We start from the raw sequence: 21,118 nt of genomic DNA on the forward strand, positions 1-21,118 counted from the left end.
GAATTTAAATGATAATAAACTGAGGGGTTTTTTAAAATTATTTTTTCATGGCTGGGAGATCACATAAATAGAAATTATATATTACATCCTGTTAATCTGGAGAAAATGAGAAGGTTGTGTTCTTATCAGCTGTGCCATTCAGGAGGATGCTAATGGAAAAGAGGTGGAGAAAGGAAGAGGGATATCAGGTTAGTCAGCGAGATCCGCTCAAACAATTCTGGTCAGCAGAGAGCTTGGCTGTTGCGCTCACACAGCCTGCATGACGTGTCAAAGAAGCCCATGTGCTCCTGTCCCTATGCACATCATGACCTTAGCATCAGGGATATCATATGGGCGATGATACTAAGAACAGCCAACAGTTATCCAGCACTTACTATGTGCCATTCCTCTAAGTGCTTTACATGACTAACCAACGTGACCCCTCCCTGCCACAACACATATATGAGGTAGATAGTAACATCTCCATTTTATAGATAAGAAGGTGAGGCAAAGAGTAACTCAGTGATTTAGGGTACCAGGCAGTAAGTGGAAACTCTGGGATCCAAACGTAGATAATTTGTATCAGTCTGACCTCTTAAACAATGTATTATACAGATCTTCCTCATTCTGATGGGGTTACATCCTGACAAACCAATCCTAAATTGAAAATACACTTAATACTAACCTACTGAAATCATTGCTTAGCCCAGCCTACCTCAAATGTGCTCAGAATACTTACATTAGCCTGCAGTTGGGCAAAATCATTTAACACAAAGCCTGTATTACAATAAAATGTTGAGTATCTCATGTAATTTATTGAATACTCTTTTGAAAGTGAAAACAGAATGGTTGTGTGGGTATGGGATGGTTATAAGCGTATCAGTTGTTCACCCTGGTGACAGCGTGCCTGACTGGGAGCTGTGGCTGCTGCCCTGCCCAGCATCACAAGAGAGACTATTGTACCACATGTGGCTAGCCCAGGAAAAGATCAAAATTAAAAATTCAAAGTACAGCTTCTACTAAATATGAATCACTTTCACATTATCTTATAGTTGAAAAATTAAGTTGTACAACTTTAAGTTGGAAACCATTTGTATACTGCTTCATATTTGGAAAAGAATCCCCAAATTAAAAGTTTTCAAGATTTGTGTCTATAGTCTAGGTTAAAATGAGGTATCTGATTCTTTTTCTTCACACCCTTTAAGTTATAATACAGCAATAACATGATGTCTATTTTTTAATCTTTCTGCCTGGATCTGACAAGAAGACATTCCAAATGAGGATCAAGAGAGAAAGAGTGTGGTGTAGTCACTGCAGAGAAAAATTTTGTACACACTTCCTAGTGTGTGATCTTGGGCAAATCACCAAAATGTTCTGAACTTAAGTTTTAGTATCCACAAAAGTATGACAACATTTACCCCACAAGATTAGACAATTAAATGAAGACTTTTCTGACCACTGATACAGATATGAACTGCACTATTCAGGTGTTCAGATGAGTGGACACTTTATGCATAACTTATGGGATTTTCAAGGGTCATTTTGACTGTAGGATTTTTGCCTTACCTGCTGACATCAGAATCCTTGCTTAAGATGCAACTCTATTGTAAGCCTTTGAGTGACAGTGGATCTAGTGTCTTCAGAGGATCTCCTCAGACTAGTTCTATAGTTGGGCTCAGGATGGCACACCCTAACTATGGAGATAAGTCTGATGGCTGCCCAGATCAAACAATAAAATAATGCTTACTAATAAAATCTACAGTTGGGGCAGAATGGCAATGGAGAGCAGCAGAATTCCAAAAGAACTGCCAACTGGTCATCCAGCAGGTATTTTGTTTTCATTTACAAAGCAACAACCGTAAACAATTTTTGTCAATCTGACACAATGGTTCATGTCAACATCTGGTTCTGACAACAATAAGAAATAATATTTCAAGGATTTCTGAGTACTTCATTTCAAAGTTTTATATTTAGAATAACTCCTTGAAATAATTTTTAGGTATTATAAAATATTTTCAAAGGTAGTTAAGTTTAACCATGGTCAAAAAGAGGTAAAATATCATTAAAATGAGTAGCATTGCATAAATATATAGAGGTAGGTAATCTTTGTAAGTGCTTTTACTTTGTAACCTAGATCCTAAAATCCAAGGAAAAGAATTGGATAAAATACAAAACAGCAAGGGAGATAAATGAGTAGTGAATTGTCTTAACTTTTATTTGACTATTTTCATTTACAGTTCTGGCACTGACACTTTTTTTAAAAAAAGATTTAAATTTTATGTAAAGATTGAACTTCAATAAAATAACTTAAAAAACATTTACATATACATCACTAAATCTCCATAAAATATACAATACTTTTGATACAACTATAGGCTACAATGACTTTGAAGGAAATGATACGTATTCATAATTTTTAAGAGCTATCCCATGTGTCACATGTAGGAATAAATATTTATATTGGATTTGCTAAGACATGTGGAGTATTAAACACTATATAACATGCACTCTCAGAAATTAAAATATACTTTTGAAAACATATTTTAAAAGCATAAAACTGTGTTTTCATTTAATCTAGATGTACATTAGAGCTTTTAAATAGAAATTTGAACATTTATTACAAATAAAAGATACTATAACATCGAGTGAGATATAGTCCAAAAGCTGCTAGGAACAAGTTTGGACATGTAGAATATAAATTTCAACTTTGGCTAGAGATAAGTATCATTTATTTTAAACCTCAAATGAGAAGGAATAATGTTAAATTTGCTAAAATTTTAAAACTTGACAAAATATTGGTGGTTTTTAATTTTTAGTACTTGTAAGCTATATTTCTTTTTCCCATTTATATAGATATGATAAAATCAAATGCATGGACTTAACTGTCTAAAATCAAAACCTGAATATTACTGCTAAATGAAGGTATATATTTAACATTCCATAGACCAAATCACTCAAGTGCAACAGACTGTGTTTTATACATACAAAGTAAAGATTTATAAGAATTATATTGTTTTACACTCACAAGAAAATTATGAGATAAAATTCTTTCATGTACTTCTGAACATCATTAACACTTACAAAATAACTCTCTGATGATTATTGGCACATGAAAATCTCCTTCTCTAAGAGATGATATTTAAGAGAGTTGGTAGCAGTAAGCTGTTTGGCATTTTAAAATGATTGCTATTTCTAGAAAATAGCAGCAATATTGCTCACCCAGAAGAACTGAAAATTGTTACATTGCTACAACCTGAATCACTTCATCAAATTAGCTTAACATTACTGTACATGAGGCTAAGAAAATGAATAGAAAGTGACAGAAAACAGGATGTTAAAACTAATGCAGAGAACAGTTCTGAGTCTTTTAATAGGCAGAAGCTACACATGAGCTGTAAATTTTACCCACAATTCAATACATTTTGGTATAACGCACATATTATGAATTCTCTGCTTCTGGCATGGTATGTCATTCTTTTATTCGTAGTTAGTGAAAATGTCTGAATTTGGCAACTTAAGACATGATACAACAACTGTATAAATGTCAGTTGTTAGGTACTTAGTATAATTTGAGATATTATAACTAAGAGAATAGTAAAAAAATCTGATTATAACAAAAATCTTATTTTATTGTTCTTAATTACTGTGCTGATGAAATAAAGTCAAAACAATTTTCCCACTCCCCTTACTGTATTACAGTATTTGTAAAATATATTAGTGTCATTAAACTAATGAGACTAGTGAGACTTTCTTAGATAACATGTGAAGAGTATTTTCTAGAATATCCTCCCCCCAAGATCTATGGATTATTATAGTACATTTCAGTTTTACTTTCTGATATAAAAGGAAAAGGATAAGTTGTCAACTTATATTTTTCCTGTTAATTCTTCCTCTATATAACTGATTTTGAAATTATAGTAAACAATTTCTAAATTCTCTGCTTTAAAAGATTTCCCATTTTAGAGTGAATAACTTAAGAAATAATATTTAGACTCTTTTATATTAAAATGGTTCAGTGGGAAAATAAAAATATGGAAAGCACTTGATAGCATTACACTCATAGCATTTTCCATCTGGGAACTAACTACTGCATATGACTGGGAACAAAATTTCAAATGGAAATATTACCTTTTAAATCTAGTTTTAATTTAGATCTTTTACATATACATTAAAAATCATGTTTTGGGCCATTATTGACTAAGGTGCAACAATCAAAATTATAAGAAATTTTATATTTAAGAAAAATATTAATACCAAATCTTTAAAATCTATCTGACATCACATTCAGCCCTATGTGTTCAGATGCAGATGAAATGTTACATTCTCTTAAATCTAGTGCAGATCTCACCAGCCATCCAGCTAAGCCTCAGTAAGGGTTATGACTGTCTTCCCTATATTTTCCTAAATCACAATATACCTCTATTAAATTTGCAGCATGTTTAGAAGGAAACATTTAATTTCAGCTAAAAGCATGATTCTTAATGTGTTTTAATATGGTAGGTCAAATCATACCATATATAAATTGTTCTACAAAATATATATTTGATGATATTTCAAATGGAATGTATTCAAGTTGATAGTGGTAGCCAAAGATGCTTGATAACTTAAAAGGTGCATAATACTAAAAAACCTGCAAAATTCAAACATTTAATTTTTAATATACTATAAATGTTCACTGAATCTAAAAATAATACCCTAATTGTATAAGGTTCCTTTTCAAGTAGTTGTTATTAAAAAATTATAAATAATTCTTATACTGTGCCTCTCTGTCTTATACTTCAAAGATATGGAATATTATCTTTATCACTATATAAATAACAAGTAGTCCTTTATAGAAGGAATTGAGGAGAATAGAGGAAGAGAACTGTGGCTATTTTTCCCTGTTATTATGTGCATTTATGGATATAAAGTTGAAAACACCACTTGCTTATGTCAAGGAGAACAGGCTATGTTCTGCTTTAGGAAATAATGAGCCCAGGTGCTCCTTTAATAAAGTTACTGTGCATTCAGCTCAGCTGAGTATAAGCATATAGTTAAGGCTATGTATACAATAAAGAGAAGAATTGAGGCAATTATTTGGATAAATCAGGAAAACAAACTTCTAAAGAGATCACTTTATGGGTCTAAATATTTTTTCTCCACATTATATTCTGATATATATTACCACACAATAGTTCATTTTCCGCTTCACTTTACCTGTGTGAAATATTATACAGATAAGAAATTTCTTATGGGAAAAGAAATATTGATAGAATAATAACTTTCTCTATCAAAGCACATCTGTTTTCTGGGGAAAATCAAAATCAATATCCCCTTAGAAATCAATTGCCAAAGTGCCTAATTCAAGGAAAGAAGCTCTCTAATTTTTTTTAATTACATGAAATTATCAAAGGGAGATAACTCTTTTTTGGCTGAAGGATTTTTATGTTTAGAGAATGAACCTCCTTGGCTACATTCTCAGCTGTGATCATTGTGATAAGAACAAGCAAGAGAGACCAAACCATCTCGGAGACTGGCAGAAACATACTGAATTTAGAGACAGCCACTTTTTCACTCCAAAGAGTACCTTATTAGATATTTAGGGCTATTTTAAAATGCATCAAATGTACGCACTCTTAACTGACCACAGAAGAGTCACTCATATTTCCACTGGAACTAGCAAGTAATTTTGTGAGTGATTTTGTACATACTATATAGTTCTTAACATATGAGTGAAAATTGGAGTTCATTGATGAATGAGCATAAAAACCAATGAACACTTTGAAAAGATATTGTAGAAATGTAGTAAGTCAACATTTCTTGAAGACGTATTATATGAGAACCATTAATCTGTTCCAGTAGAAAATCCCAATTTTTAGACAAGGAGGAAAAAAATCCAAGCCAAGCATGAGACAAAGGAAACACCCACAGACAAATCTATGTATCTTTTTACATAGAATGCCAGGTAAAATGAGAAAGGGTGTGCAAAATAAAAACCAGTTTATGCTCTTAGAATTAAAAGAAAAAAAAGATGAGTATCGTAAGTAACAAAATGTGACAATTCCCTTAGGAAGAGTTAATAAAAAGTTAAGAAAAATAGAAGTCCCACTACTTAATTAAACAAACATCAGTAACAGCAGGATTATTTCTGCCACCGATTTTCTTCCTTCCTTTCTTGTTTCAGAAATTATTTGATTAAAAGAAGGGGAAAAATAGTCTGCTAGAAGTTATTTATATCACACAAATGAAGGCACAAATAGTAGGACTCCAGAGTGGATGAGTGAAGGCATGGTGAATATCAGGTGATTTTGGCATGAACAAAAACTGACCCTGAAACACAGTTGAAGATCTAGTGCTATTTTGTGTTTACAGTTGCACACTTAAGTGACTAACTCAGGGTTAAAAATCTTTAAGGTCCATAAAAATCTTTTCTTTCTTACTTTCTAGCAATAAAATATACTTATCAAAACTTGCTAGCTAATCTGTGCAAATGTATACTTCTCACTGATGCAAAAAATATGTAGGAAGATAAACCCTAAAAGACCTGCTTTTCATAATGTTCAAATGATCCTACACAGAGTCAGCTTCTGAAGAACTTTCCAGATTTGAATTGGAGAGAGAAACCAAAATGTGGGATCCAAAGGATAAAAGGACAGCTGTGCCCCTGTAGGACGCACTTTTGAATTTGTTGATGAAAGCTTAAATGGAGTTTACTTTCTAATAGCTGATCACAGGTAAGCTCCATGTCCTTAGGAGAATTTAGGGCCAACAGGCCATGCTTTGACAGAAAATACCCTTGGACCATACTTCAGAATCCTTTGCTGTAAGTATATCACATATATATGATTTGGCTAGATTAGCACTGACTCAATTGCCACTAATAATTATATATAGTCTTAGGAAAAAAGGATTATCAAGGAAGTCACTGGGTACAATATTCATTTTAAACTATCTCAGGAAGGAATTATACACATTTGCTCAATAACTATTAGTTTAAAATCTCTGTAGATTTTTTTTTACATCTCTGCTTGTGAAAAAAATGTCATTGTGATTGTATCTTCCTTGGAATCAAATATTCTAGAATATGAAGTCATTCAAAACTAGACTGTGGAAAGAACCAGATTAAAAGCAGGGCAGTGAGGTCACCAATTGCTGTTCTTCTCTCCCAAGTTTGTTTAAATGACTAAATATATCAGCAGCTGACAATTATTCCACATCAGAAGCGTCATTGTCAGAAAGATGATAGTTACTTCCTTTCACCCGAATATATTCAATATATCTCCCTTCATCAGAATCTGAAGTACCACATGTACATAGCCTGTTATCAAAGAGTGATTCAATTTCCTCTAATTTTTTCCCTTTGGTCTCAGGAAGACAGCCGTAGATGAAAAGGAGACCCACAGCAGCGAATCCAGCATAGAGGAAGAAGGCTCCTGCAATGAGAAATAATATATATGTATAGGTTTACATTGGAAAGGGTACTTGATCTTAACTTTTCTTTCTGGTCAATCATGCATGACTGTGGTCTGAGATGGAACCAAAAAATTGCTTCCAATCTCGTTTATTCTAATTGTTCTAATGCTGTGAATATAATGCAATTTGTCTTTCTAAACTCAAGTCATGTAATCACTCAAGAAGAATGACAGACCAGGCTCAGATGTAACTTCTGCTTTGAAGTCTTTCCTCACTTCCCTGGTTAGAGTTAATTGTGTTTTCATGAAACTCTGCTGAGGTAAAGTGGTATATAACAACCAAGAAGTATTATAATTATGTGAATATATTTGTCTGTCTTGTCTACTAGACTGGAGGCACTTTGTGGGAGAAATTAACTTCTCATTTGTCTTGTATTTCCAGAACCACATTCAATGACGATATTGCTGAATTCATGGGTCAATGCCCAAAGTCTGGGAGTCAACTTTGAGTTTTCTCTTACTCTCCCACCCAATACCCACTCTGTTAGAAAATCCTGTTGGATCTACCTTCAATCACAATCCAAAGATGACCACCTCTCACCATTCCTGGATATCTCTGGTCTTAAAAGACAAATGGCTGGAGAAAGGATATCAGATTGGGAGTTGGAAGATCTGGTTTAAGTCTTGCTATGTGACTTCCAGATAGTCATTTAACCTCCTCCCTGGACCTCAGTTTCCTCATTAAGTAAAATAAGATCATTTCTCAGCTCCTATTTAAATTTATGGTTTAAATTATAATTCTGTAGGTTTTACAACCCAAATCAGGACCAGGTATAGGAAAGATGGTTATGAGATGCTTGAGGAGGAGACCAGCAAAAGTGGTCTCCTCAATGACAGAGTCTATGGCTTGTCTTTGGGTTCCTAGTACAGTGCGGACACATTGGAGTGTTTAGAGAATGAACGTTCTCTTGTTGACTGCCAGATGGAACACACTGGATAGCAGATCTGAAATAAAGGGCTATACTAGACATCATGAAGACATATTTGAAAGTCAAGCTATAAGCTAAATAGTACAGCAATTAAAGAACTGAATAGTATTTCTCAGTTCTGCTGAATCATTACAGAATATGGAAAAACATTACTAAAACTACTTTCTTAAAGTAGTTTTTAGGCCTATAAAGTAGTTTAGTAGGCCTATAAGTAACCATTTCAGTACTATCCACAGAAACATTTCTTGGGAAGACTCAAGGAAAACTACAGAGGAAAAATGCTGCTGAATTGGCCACTCCAAAGCATCTGCTCTTTGGAATGAGGAGCCATGAGAAAATAAAAGGGAAACAGAGGTAAACTATGAGACATTAGGAAAAATATGAAAGGGCTGACTAAACCAAGACATAATTTGTTAGATGAAATCATCAGAAGCTATATAATTCTTACGGAGTGGGACCTGCATAAATCAAATTCTTTCTTTAATAAAAATACAATTCCATTTACAAATATAAATAAATAAAATTACTTCATTTCAGTGTGGTTTACATTAAACACTTACTACAAGTTTATATATTTTTATGTCTTATACTTGATAAATAATCAGAAAATAATAATAGGTCATCTGGAATGAATAGCTGAGTGTTATAGTGAGAGAAAGGCACCATGTCTCTGTAGAGAGTGTAGGTCTGAAAGTCACCAAGTGATGCAGGCTGAATCCTTGAGCAGTTTCTTGAATTGTCTTGACCTTAGTTTCCTGATCTGACAGGGAAAATAAATTCTGCCTGGCTAAACTGCAAAGAATAGAAACAATGTATGTTATAGTCCTGTTAGAATTTTGGATGTTAGTTGCTCAAAAGAGTGATAGACAGCATTATTAAATTCTACTAAATGGCTAGTAAGATCAGCATGACTAATAAATTGGTAATGTTTTCATCTAAAGGGTGATACTGACAAGCTAGCTCTTGGAGAATGTGGAATTTTGAGAAAAAAATGATAGGAGATGAAGTCCTGTGTTCTGAATACAGATAAACAAAATTGTGGACATAAGAGAAATGGAATCTTCAGTGGGGAGGGGCAAAGAAAGGATGGTAATCATGTTGATGATACAGAAAAAAATAAGTGCGGAGTGTAAAACATTTTAGACCAAATCAGGACACTAAACTCTAAAATATCTAACATAGTAAATATAGTCTGGCTTTATAAAATATAATATTGAGAAATATTCATCATCTTTCACAATTTAGGTGCAGTGGCATGATTAGAAGTAACAAATCAAATCTGTTAGCACTAAACTCATACAGTCAAAAACAATTAGATGGATTACGAAGATTCTTAAAGGCCATGAAGTCTCCTGTGTGTGAACCAGATTCCCAAAGCCAAATAACATTAAGGAAATTCTATTCCTTTTATAAAAATCTGAGTAATCTAAAGAAGGCAAATGTCAAAATTGCATACATGGGCTTCACTGGTGAGACCTGTGGTTAAGCCACAGAGGTGAGGTGTAGGCAGGCCTGGGAGGCTGTGACCTGCTCCATGTAATGGGCAAGTCAATTATGTAACTCACTTTCTTAATTATGCCCCCTTGGAATGAAAATGAAAAAAATGTCTGTAACAAGTCTGTCAGGATTGTTAAAGAGTGCAGATATTCCTCAGCTTTATTCTAAAGGAAATAAATCTTATTAGAATCCTATATTAAATTTCAGATTAAAACAAATATTTAATTGAATCATATAAAATGAGGAATTAAAGACCATGTTTGATTGAATTTCAGTACTTCAACACAGGAACTTTAATAATAATGCTCAACAAGGGATCTATTTAGTCACATGTGTTATAAATAAAGTGATATACTGGTGACATTTTAATGATAATTTTTAGTAATAAACATTACTGAATGGGGTCCTAGGCAGACCTTTCTAGGCAGTATAGTTTAGGAAGGAATCAAAACCTGAGGTCTCCAGAATGGCTGTCATTAACAACTCTACAAACAATAAATGCTGGAGAGGGTGTGGAGAAAAGGGAACACTCCTGCACTGTTGGTGGGAATGTAAATTGATACAGCCACTATGGAGAACAGTATGGAGGTTCCTTAAAAAACTAAAAATAGAACTACCATACGACCCAGCAATCCCACTACTGGCCATATACCCTGAGAAAACCATAATTCAAAAAACGTTATGTACCACAATGTGCATTGCAGCACTATTTACAATAGCCAAGACATGGAAGCAACCTAAGTGCCCATCGACAGATGAATGGATAAAGAAGATGTGGCACGTATATACAATGGAATATTACTCAGACATAAAAAGAAACGAAATTGAGTTATTTGTAGTGAGGTGGATAGACCTACAGTTTGTCAAACAGAGTTTAGTAAGTCAGAAAAAGAAAAACAAATACTGTATGCTAACACATATATATGGAATCTAAAAAAAAAAAAAAAAAGGTTCTGAAGAACCTAGGGGCAGGACAGGAATAAAGATGCAGATGTAGAGAATGGACTTGAGGACACGGGGAGGGGGAAGGGTAAGCTGGGACGAAGTGAGAGAGTGGCATGGACATATATACACTACTAAATGTAGAATGGATGGCTGGTGGGACGCAGCTGCATAGCACAGGGAGATCAGCTCGGTGCTTTGTGATCACCTAGAGGGTTGGGATAGGGAGAATGGGAGGGAGACGTAAGAGGGAGGGGATATGGGGATATGTGTATATGTATGGCTGATTCACTTTGTTATACAGCAGAAGCTAATGCACCATTGTAGAGCAATTATACTTCAATAAAGATGTTGGAAAACAAACAAACAAACAAAAAATACTTGAGGTCTTATGAAACAATAAAAAAGGAAGTAAAAGAAGACATGAATATTTCCAGAGAAATACATCATTATGGTGCATATTTGTTAAATCAGGAATATAAACATATACCTTACATAAATCAGTAACCTATAGATTAAAATATAGAGCAATAAACAGAGAAAATCTAACCTGAGCTGAGATATTGTTCCACTAGTGAGGACCTAATGGACAGTGTGCTGACATGATAGAAGCTTGGCTTAATGCAAAGCAAAAAGCTTCTTCTAAGGAGATATTTTTGAAAGTAACCTGGCTATGCCATATTTAAATTTTGTTTCTGTTGCCTCATGTTTTTCTGACAGAATGTATTCAAGGAAGAGGTGCTTTGCTATCAAAAGTCTTACCACGTAGACTTTTATTATTTGGTCTATGACTTTCTATTAAAAAATGCTTTCTCAAGATATTAGTCTATATTTAGGTCTTCAAATATTTACGTGTTCTTAAGAATCAGAAAATATGGATAAATATTTATTGTGTTCATATTTATGCTGTTAGGAAGATAAGCTTACATATTTATGTAAAACATTTTAATTGTCAAATGGGATAAGGCTGAATATACTAAATATATATCCAGTTTAAAATGCCAGTGCGTTCCCTTTCCAAGAAAATAAATATTTCTAAATGTCCCAAATGGTGATCGGCAGAGAGAGGAGTTTTATAAAGATAAAAAAAGCATTAGATAAATAGTTTTAAATAGAAGTAAATATCAATTCAGCATGTTCAGAAGAGAGGAGGAATAGACTTTTATAATGTTTCCTCATATTCACCATTCAGACAAAAGTTCATCCGTGTATTTATTCATTTGACAAATACTTCTGAGTGCTTATTAAGTGAATAGGATGCCCTGGAGGGCACTGGGAATATAATGGTGAACAAAGCATAATCCTGGCCTAAGCGCAAGGGATTTATGGTCCAGTAGTGAGGGGTGGGGTAGGGGAGCTGACAAATAAACCTGTTCTTACAAAAAGGAATTATAAGTAGCCAGAACATGGGATGAGATGAGATGAGGTGAGAGATGGGGGAGGGGATCAGAGAATGGTCTAAGCAATAGGCATTCAATATACCATCACAGAGGCTCATGAGAAGATTAGAATGAAAACCTCCTATTTCATCATTTAGAATCCAATCACAGCTATACACTCATACAATGAAGAAATCCTCTTGCTAAAAAGCCAAAATCATTTCATTTTAGCAAAGATAAACTTGAAGTAGCTTCCCAAAGTTTTTTCCTAACTCAGTCACTTCTCAAGATTGTTTTCTTCGAGTTACGGTCTCCACACATTTTCACTTGAACACTTCTGCCACATTTATAGTTTTGGCAGTGGTAAGCGCTGGTCTCAGTGGATCCTGAAATGCTTTGGCCTGAACAGCACAGATGATAGAGTGGAAGGCATAACTCATAGCACAACATTTGGGGGAGCTACTTTAACACTACTTCCACTCTTGGATACCACTCCATCCTGTTATGAGACATCTTCAAGCATTAGCCCTAGACTCCTGCAGTTTTCTACCATTCTCTGTTTATGTTTTTTCATTAAACTAAAGGCCTTGTTGTTTAGATTTCCAACTGGGGAGATGGGTGGGAGATGTTTGGGTTTGAAGTGTAGGTGGGTGGGTGAAGGCTATAAGCAATACTGCTTAGGAAAGGAGAGTTCCTCTTATTTTTTCCCAGAAACATTTCCAAGGGCTGTGGGGAATAACAAAGCCATATAGAGACATTTATAATAGCAAAAATATAACCATCTAATCTTTCAATCACAAATGATAGCATATCTAAAAATAGAGTAGGAAAATAAAAATGAAACTATAGCTGGAAAAAATATTCTCTTACCATAGTATGTAAGATACTCTGCTGTGTGTAAAAATGTCAATGAAACCAGAACATTGAAAATCCAATTTATTCCAGATGAACATGCATTTCCTGTACTTCTTGCCCAAAGGGGATATATTTCAGAATTCACAGTCCAAGGCATTGGTCCCATTCCTGAGAAATACAAAATGAATTTCAGTAAATGTAGTAAGAAATTTAAAAGCGTAGTTTTTCTCCTTTAAATAGAGACAATTTAATTAACATAACAATAATAACAACAAAGCCTTTGTTTACCAGGTGCGAAGAAAACAAGATATAAAATAAGGCCCAGAAGTGCAGTCCAGGAGTATGGAGTAGGGCAGAAATTGTAAGCCCAAAATACTTCTTCTGTTTTGAATTTGGTTTCATTTTCACACCTGAAAAATAATGCAATATAAATATTAACTTAGGGTTTTAGGGTATAGTTGCAGAAATTCAGTGTGATCATCTAGAAGGTATTTGGAAGTTCCTTAATGTCATTAAGGAAAAGAATCCAAGATGTTTCTCTTGAAAAATAATTTAAGATTTAAATAGGAGGATTAGATATGTAAGCTCACATAAAACTTTTTAGAGCTGAATATAATTCAAGAACAACAACACATTGTGCATTCAACTCGACAGCAAAAAAACAATCCGAATGAAAAATGGGCAGAGGATCTGAATAGACATTTTTCGAAATAAGACATACAGATGGCCAACAAGCACATGAAAAGGTGCACAACATCACTATTCATCAGGTAAATGCAAATCAAAACCACAACGAGATATCGTCTAACATCTGTTAGAATGACTATCATCAAAAAGACAAGAAATAAAAAGTGTTGGCAAGGATGTGGAGAGAAGGGAACCCTCACGCATTGTTGGTGTGAATGTAAATTGGTGCAGCCACTATGGAAAACAGCGTGGAGATTCTTCAAAAGCTTAAAAATAGAACTACCATACGATCCAGCAATTCTACTTCTGGGTATTTTTCAGAAGTAAACAAAAACACTAACTTGAAAAAATATCTGCACTCCCATGTTCACAGCAGCATTATTTTCAATAGCCGAGACATGGAATCAACCTAAGTATCCATCAATGGATGAATGGATAAAAAAAATGTGGTGTATATATATAGTATACACATATATATAGTATTCAGCCATTAAAAGATGGAAATCTTGCCATTTGAGACAACATGGATGGACCTTGAGGGCATTATGCTTAGTGAAATAAATCAGAAAAAGACAAATACTATATGATCTCACTTATATGTGTAATATTAAAAAAAACAAAAACAAAAAAGAGCTCATAGATACAGAGAACAGATTGGTGGTTGCCAGGGGTGAGGGGTAATGTGAGGTGAAAATGGGTCAAAAGGTACAAATTTCCAGTTATATAATAAATGAGTCATGAGGATGTAATATATGCCATGGTAGGTATAGTTAATAATACTGTATTGCATAAGAGAGTAGAGCTTAAAAGTTATCATAAGAAATAAAATGTAAATATGTGTGGTGACGGATGTTATCTAGACTTATTGTGTTGATTTCCCAATATATTCAAATATTGAATCATTGTGTTGTACACCTGAAAGTAATATAATGTTGTATATGTAAAAATATACCTAAAAAAAAAAATTGTGTTTCATACCCATTTCATACGTCAGACATGATTTCCCGTTAGTCCTTGAAGGCTGCAGCAACAGTTTAAAACCACTGAGAGTAAGTAGGTTGTGGTAGAAAGCTTTAGATTTTGCAGTTAGGACACGATTCAAATTCCAGAACCAGATTTTTTTTCATCTGTAAAATGGGGTATAATGCTTAACAGGTAATTTTAGGGATTAGAAGGGTCACCTGGAAAGGGGTGATAGGGGAATGTGGGCAGGGAGCAATGCTTATTTCTTATTCAAACTAACCCTTTACTTTCCTGTTGTGTGTACTTGCTTCTCTCTCAGTCACTCCCTGCTGACTTTGCTTCCTAGTTCTACAGTGAAGCAAAGTCTCCTATTGTTCTAGACTGATTCTCAAGTTGAACTTCCAGTTCTTTACCTTAATTGAAATCTGAATTACACCTGAAGACATGATCAGCCTGAAAAACTTTCTTATCCTTTACTGTCATTTTTTTAGGCTATTGTTTTCTCTCTACCAATCTCTATTATTGAACCTTGACATCTAAGCCCTGTTATTATTGCTGTGTTTATGACCTCCATCGTAACACCCCATCTGACTTGATGCCTGGTCAGTCATCTTCTCCATCCCTCTCATCCTCTGTCACATTCATTTATGTCTACTTCTGGCCTGTCTGATAACTTGGCTTCATAGTTCCTTATTTAACCTCTGAAACTGTGGAAAGGGCATTATAATTAGCTTGATTTGGGACTATTTTACTTCAAAATTTTACTGTTTTACTTCTCAAACTTAGAGCATTCCATTTCTGATTACAAGCACTTTATTTCTTCATTTCTGGTAGCTTGTTCCACACCCAAATTACAATCTTTAGATTCTACACTCCTCTCAGTATTCATTCACATCACTGCTTAGACCATGCCAATACTGTCTTCGCTGACCTCTAGAATCCATCTTTCATTCCTCCATGCTTGCCTGTCATTCTCACAGTTTCAGTTCCCAACCCTGAGCAGGACCATTAACTTCCTTTAATAACTGCTTTTCAGAAGCTGGGCAAAATTATGAAACCATGCTGCTGAGTTCTATTAAAAGTTCATGCTATTTCTTCTCAGTTGGGTTCCTAATTATGCTTATTTTTACCCTTTATTGTCTTCTGTACTGAATTTTCTGCTTATTTCAGAGTAGACATTGAATAAACTTTTTGTCAACTGTTGCCTCAATTAATTAAAATATTTCTTACTATCCTCTAGTCATGAAATCTTTCCCTCTCTTTCTGGGTACGAAGAACTTGCCTTCATCTTTAAGACAATTGAGGACTTTCAATTTGAATACGCTCAATTTTTCTCTACTGGACCTCTACTTTTCTATATTTTATTTTAGATTCTTCTCCTACCTAGAATGGTAACATGTCCCTTTCTAAGGTCTGCCCTTCCTATTAGTGGTCCTGCATCTCATTCTCCTTCTGTCTCCTCTGGGGTCATGTTCCATCAGTAGTCAATTCTCTTTATGCGATCTTTAGTTTCTTCCTACTTGAGCCTACCCTTCTGTTTACAACACAAAAAATTACTCCTATTAAAATCTTTCATCCCTCTCATATTACTACTACTAGCTCATCTGAAATTACAAAGAAGTTTATACTAGTGAGCTCTGTATCCTTATTATCCACTCTTTCCTACACAAGCCCATTTCCCCACCTACTCAGACACCTACCCGATTCTTACTCAGTCTCTATTTTTTTCCGAATCTGCTCACCCCAGAATCGATGACCTCCTAATCCCCAAATGCACTTATCTTGCCTTAATTCTGAGGCTCTTTGATTACCCTGTGGTGGTTGATATTGCTGAAAACCCTCCTTCCTTCTCTTTCCCCTTTGCTTTTATATCTATATATCCATCTCAACTCTCTGATACATATGTCTTCATTGCTTTTTAAAATGCCTCTTCCTCCCCTCAGCCTCTAAACATAGGTGTTCTCTAAGGTTCTGGTTTGGAGCTTATACCCTCTCCCTTAATCATCTCATCTAATTTTAGGGACTTTTGATCTCCACATGGATGCTCCCTGACAGGGAGCCTAGCCTTGACCATTTCCTCAAGCTCCATTTAATAGAATTTATATATCTGCTGAATATCCATATCTAGATTTCCTGCTATGGCTACAATGGAATGCATTGTCTACTCCAGGAGGTAGAGTGAGGCTGTTCTGAGTTCAACTCATGACTCTACCACTTATAAGCTCATTCATTCAAAAATTTATATAATGAACACTTTTATATGTGTCAGACATTAGAGATAGAGCTATGAACAAAATAACCCTTTGCACTTATGGAAACGAGGGTTTAGTGGGCACAGGCACAGTCCTGTTTTCTGATCTGTAAAATAGGGGAAAGGACTATTTTCATAGGCTGTTGGCAACATTAAATGTGATTATGCGTGCTGAGTGCTTAGCACACTGCCTGGCATGTAGTGTACGCACAATAAATATTACTTTAATAGTGCTTCTCACGACGTTTCTCTGAGTTGAAATGGAGTTGAAAATAGTTGAAATCTTGGAGTTATCGTCAATATTTTCTTATCCATCTCTCTTTAAATTCTCTATACTTTTAGGTCCAAGTAAAGAAGGGTGGCCACAACTATGAGCTCTGGGACTGCCATCCTACTTCCAAATCTAGGTTAGGACACTCAGATTTGAAGCTCATATGTATGTGATCTAGGCACTTAACTTTTAAAAGCCTGTATCCCCACCTGTGAAATAAGGATTTTCCTGGCACCTACGTCAAAGAGATATTTTGAGGCATATATGAGTTAATGTAGGCAAAGAATTTCAAAAGAAATCATAATTATATTTCCTAGATGTAATTTCTTGAATCTAACTCTTCCTCTCTATGTGCATTCATACCACCCTAATTCAGACTCTTGAGTGTTTGTTTCACCAACTGTATCTGTCTGTGGCAGACTCTAGAGTAGACACTCTATGACCCATGTTTCCTGATGTTCACGCTCTTGGATCATCCTCTCCCCTTAAGTGTGGGGGTGACCTTTGACTTGTTGGTTAGAAACCAACAGAATATGGCAAAAGTGACAGGACACATGTGATTAAGATTACAGTGCTATTTAGCTGAAGTCTCTCACTCCCTTGCTGGCTTTCAAAAAGCAAGCTGCCACGTTACAGAATGCCAGTGTTGGAATGCTCATGGCAAGAACTGAGAGAAGTCTTTAGGAGCTGAGGGTAGCCTTTGGTTGACAGCTAGCAAGAAATTGAGTCCTTGATACAAAAGTTACTGAATTCTGCTAACAAAAACTAATCCTTTCCTAGTTGAGCCTCAGATGAAATCACAGCCCCAGTCAACACTTTGATTGTAGCCTTGTGAGACCCTAAGCAGAGGACCTAGCTAAGCTGTGCCTAGACTCCTGACCCACAGAAACTGATATCATAAATGTTGGTTGTTTTAAGCTGTTAAGTTTGTGTTAACATTGTTATGCAGCAATAGAAAACAAATACAGTTTCTGAATTATTTTTCCTGCTTCTAGCATTCCTTTCTTCAAACTACTACCCCATCAAGTTGAGCTCTTTCGAGCATTGTTCTTGCCACCTCATTGCTCAAAAACTCTCACCCTCCTTATTCCAAATGCCTATGAAATGGGGCCTGCAAAATTTGGCTGTAGCCTACCTTATCCGGTACTGTTGTATACAATCTCTTTCTCCAACTAAACTAAACTACTTATTTTCTGAATCTACCTTCCAGACCCAGCATCTTCTATGCATGCCATTTCCTCTAACTGAAAGCAAATTCTCACTCCTGATCTCCACCATCAAAATCTACCTCAGTCCTCAAGGCTAGTACAGATGCCACCCATTCACCTGTCTGAAATATTCTCTCCCTCCTCTCAATGCCTTTTCATTTTCCTCATCTATATTGTTATCACATAGTGCTCTGTATTATGCTGTCTGAATATACTCCCTCTTCTACTGTCCTGAGCTCTCATCCCAGGCAGCATAGCACAAAGGTTAAGGACACAGGGTCTAGAGTCAGGCTGCATGGTTTTGAATCTCAGTTCTGCCACGTACCCACTGTTTAACTTTGGGCAAGTTACTTAACCTCTTTGTACCTTGGTTTTCTAATCCGTAAAATGGGAGTCCCTAATAATGGACTTGTTACAAAGATTAATTGCTCAGCACAAAGAAAGCAAGTTATCTAAGTGTTTGCAAAGAATAGTCATTTTTGTGTCTCCCTTCTAAAAATCTCAACCTCTAGTCCATAATAGTACTCTGTATAGAGAAAAATGCTCATTGAATGATGAATGAAGCATACATTTGTTTAATAGTGAGTAGTAAACAGCATTAGAAATCCCCTGATCAATAATCCTCCACCTTCACTTCCCACTAGTCAAATAGTCTTTTGGGTTGTGAACATCTTAAAATGAGAAAATAGGATAGAAAGTGGGAGAGGGGAGGGGAATGATGGGAGAAAGGGATGGAGGGGGAAGAAAGGGAAAAGACAGGCTGCTGTGGAGAGAAATGCTTACAAATAATCAAATCACTAAAATTCACTAAAAAATTCTATTTACTATTTACACTGATAATTATCAAAGTTCCTTGCATGATCGCTTGCTGGAACAATGGAAAGCAGGATATTTTCAGGTACACTCTGTGCTTGCTGTGATGTAGCTTTTAACCATCTGGACACACACATTTATATGCATAAAAGGCTAACGCCTCTTCATCCTCATGCTGATTTTAGGAAAGCACTGCAGGCATGGACCTGGCAGAGTTACATACCCAGCAATACGTAGACAGCTAATGACTAAGAATGTGACATCACACATGACCTTCAAAATATAAACGCTAGAAATTCCAACTAAAAAATAAAAAATGTATATTCCAAGTGTTATTGCAAAATACCCTCATGTTTTCCTGGCTTAGTGACTGCTGGTGGAAGAACACAATGCTCTGGGGAAAGAACAAAAATACTCTGACATCAGTGTGTGGGTTGGGATAAGAAAAAGTCATGCTCTCTGATAGGGCGCCTTCTCACCACATCCTAGAGCAAAACCAGAAAATAATTACAATAATGGCAGCTGTGCAGATAGTGCTGCAGTGGACAAAGCAGAAGAATCATATGCAAACAGGCAAAATAGGTCTCATTTTGGCAGAGTGAGAGAACTACTCTTTACTAGCAGACTAGACTAACACCTGATATGTAGACCAAAAAAATGATTAGTTCCCTGTTTCAGCCATGGAGCCCACAGTGCTTCCCTTAATAATGCAGCTAGAAATTAACAGCCTTCTTTGAAGGTACAACAATCCTCCCTTGCCTACTGAACACCCACCCCAAAATCAGTTCATACATAGAGCTATTTCTGCCTATATTTTGGTGTTACTTCTCCATCAGATCTCTAAAGAGTTTTGAACCAAAGAAATAACCAAAGGAACTAAGTGGTGCAATTGCTCTTGCCACAATTAACCATAAGGAACTTATTCTTTGCTTCCCACACAGGACATGCTTTTTGTTTTGTTCCTTTATTTACTATGATGGAATTATTTAAGTGCTTCATGTTCATGTATGGGGGATGGGTGAAAATACAACTTGTATTTATAGCACAAAACTTCTAATTTTATCTATCCAATCCTAATCATTGAGAAACCTACAGAACTTTGCCACCTTCCCAAAAGAGTTTATAAAAGACCTGGGGTTTTGGAGAAGGGAAGGGACAGGTTACTACGATTTGTGTGACACATCTACCATTCTTCTACTGTGTTTACTGCACATGCTTTACTTGTCAATTCATTACGTAGAAGTGTGAGTGAAGTATGATTTCATCTCCAATTCCTGATGCAGGACTGTGGTTTCTTTGAACAAGATCATTAAGCTATCACCTCAAAACCAAATGGATACTGCTAAGGGTTAAATTTAATAGTTCTTTATCTATAGGAATTTATGATCTGATTACACATTTATAGTCTGATGTTGGTGGTAGAGAGGTACCTAGAAAAGGATAGAGTATCTCCCCAGGAAAGGACACCTTCACTTTTGTCTGAGGAGAAATAAAGAAACACAATGCCAATCAATCAGAGGACTAGGATGATATAAATTTATAAATAACCCTAGCCATGAGAAATTTCAAATCAGCAAAGCAACCAGAAAAAGTTACTCTTACAAACGTGAATCATTACTACACAGACAGTGTAATTTCTGTTCACTAGTATAATTCCTGTATAATAAACTAACATGAAATAAACTTATGTCAAGCATAAGTTGAACTGCAACATAGCATTTAAACTCTAACATATCTGTAGTTGAATAATTTTAGGAAAGTATGGCTCCCGAGCTTGCAGTATGCAGACCATGATGAACATCTTGGCCTTGGATACTTTTCTATTGTCAAGCCTTTTCCCCTGTTTTCATGTTTTACGTTTTTCCTGCAGAGGACTGTCACATAAAGGCAAGT

The 21,118-nt window shown here is 35.4% G+C and overlaps 1 protein-coding gene across 1 annotated transcript in view; it reads right to left on the bottom strand.

The window, feature by feature from the left end:
* Nucleotides 1-4,711: 4,711 nt before the first annotated feature.
* The window catches only part of SLC2A13 (solute carrier family 2 member 13), a 440,944-nt gene continuing 424,537 nt past the window's right edge, over nt 4,712-21,118 (bottom strand). The window contains exons 8-10 of the mRNA XM_068561628.1: nt 13,321-13,442; nt 13,048-13,200; nt 4,712-7,391 (exon numbers count right to left, since the gene is read on the bottom strand). Coding sequence (XP_068417729.1) covers nt 7,165-7,391; nt 13,048-13,200; nt 13,321-13,442 — 502 coding nt within the window. The 3' untranslated portion in view covers nt 4,712-7,164. The remainder of the gene's footprint in view (nt 7,392-13,047; nt 13,201-13,320; nt 13,443-21,118) is intronic.

Source organism: Eschrichtius robustus, chromosome 13, assembly GCF_028021215.1.
Source record: "Eschrichtius robustus isolate mEscRob2 chromosome 13, mEscRob2.pri, whole genome shotgun sequence".
Lineage (NCBI taxonomy): Eukaryota > Metazoa > Chordata > Mammalia > Artiodactyla > Eschrichtiidae > Eschrichtius > Eschrichtius robustus.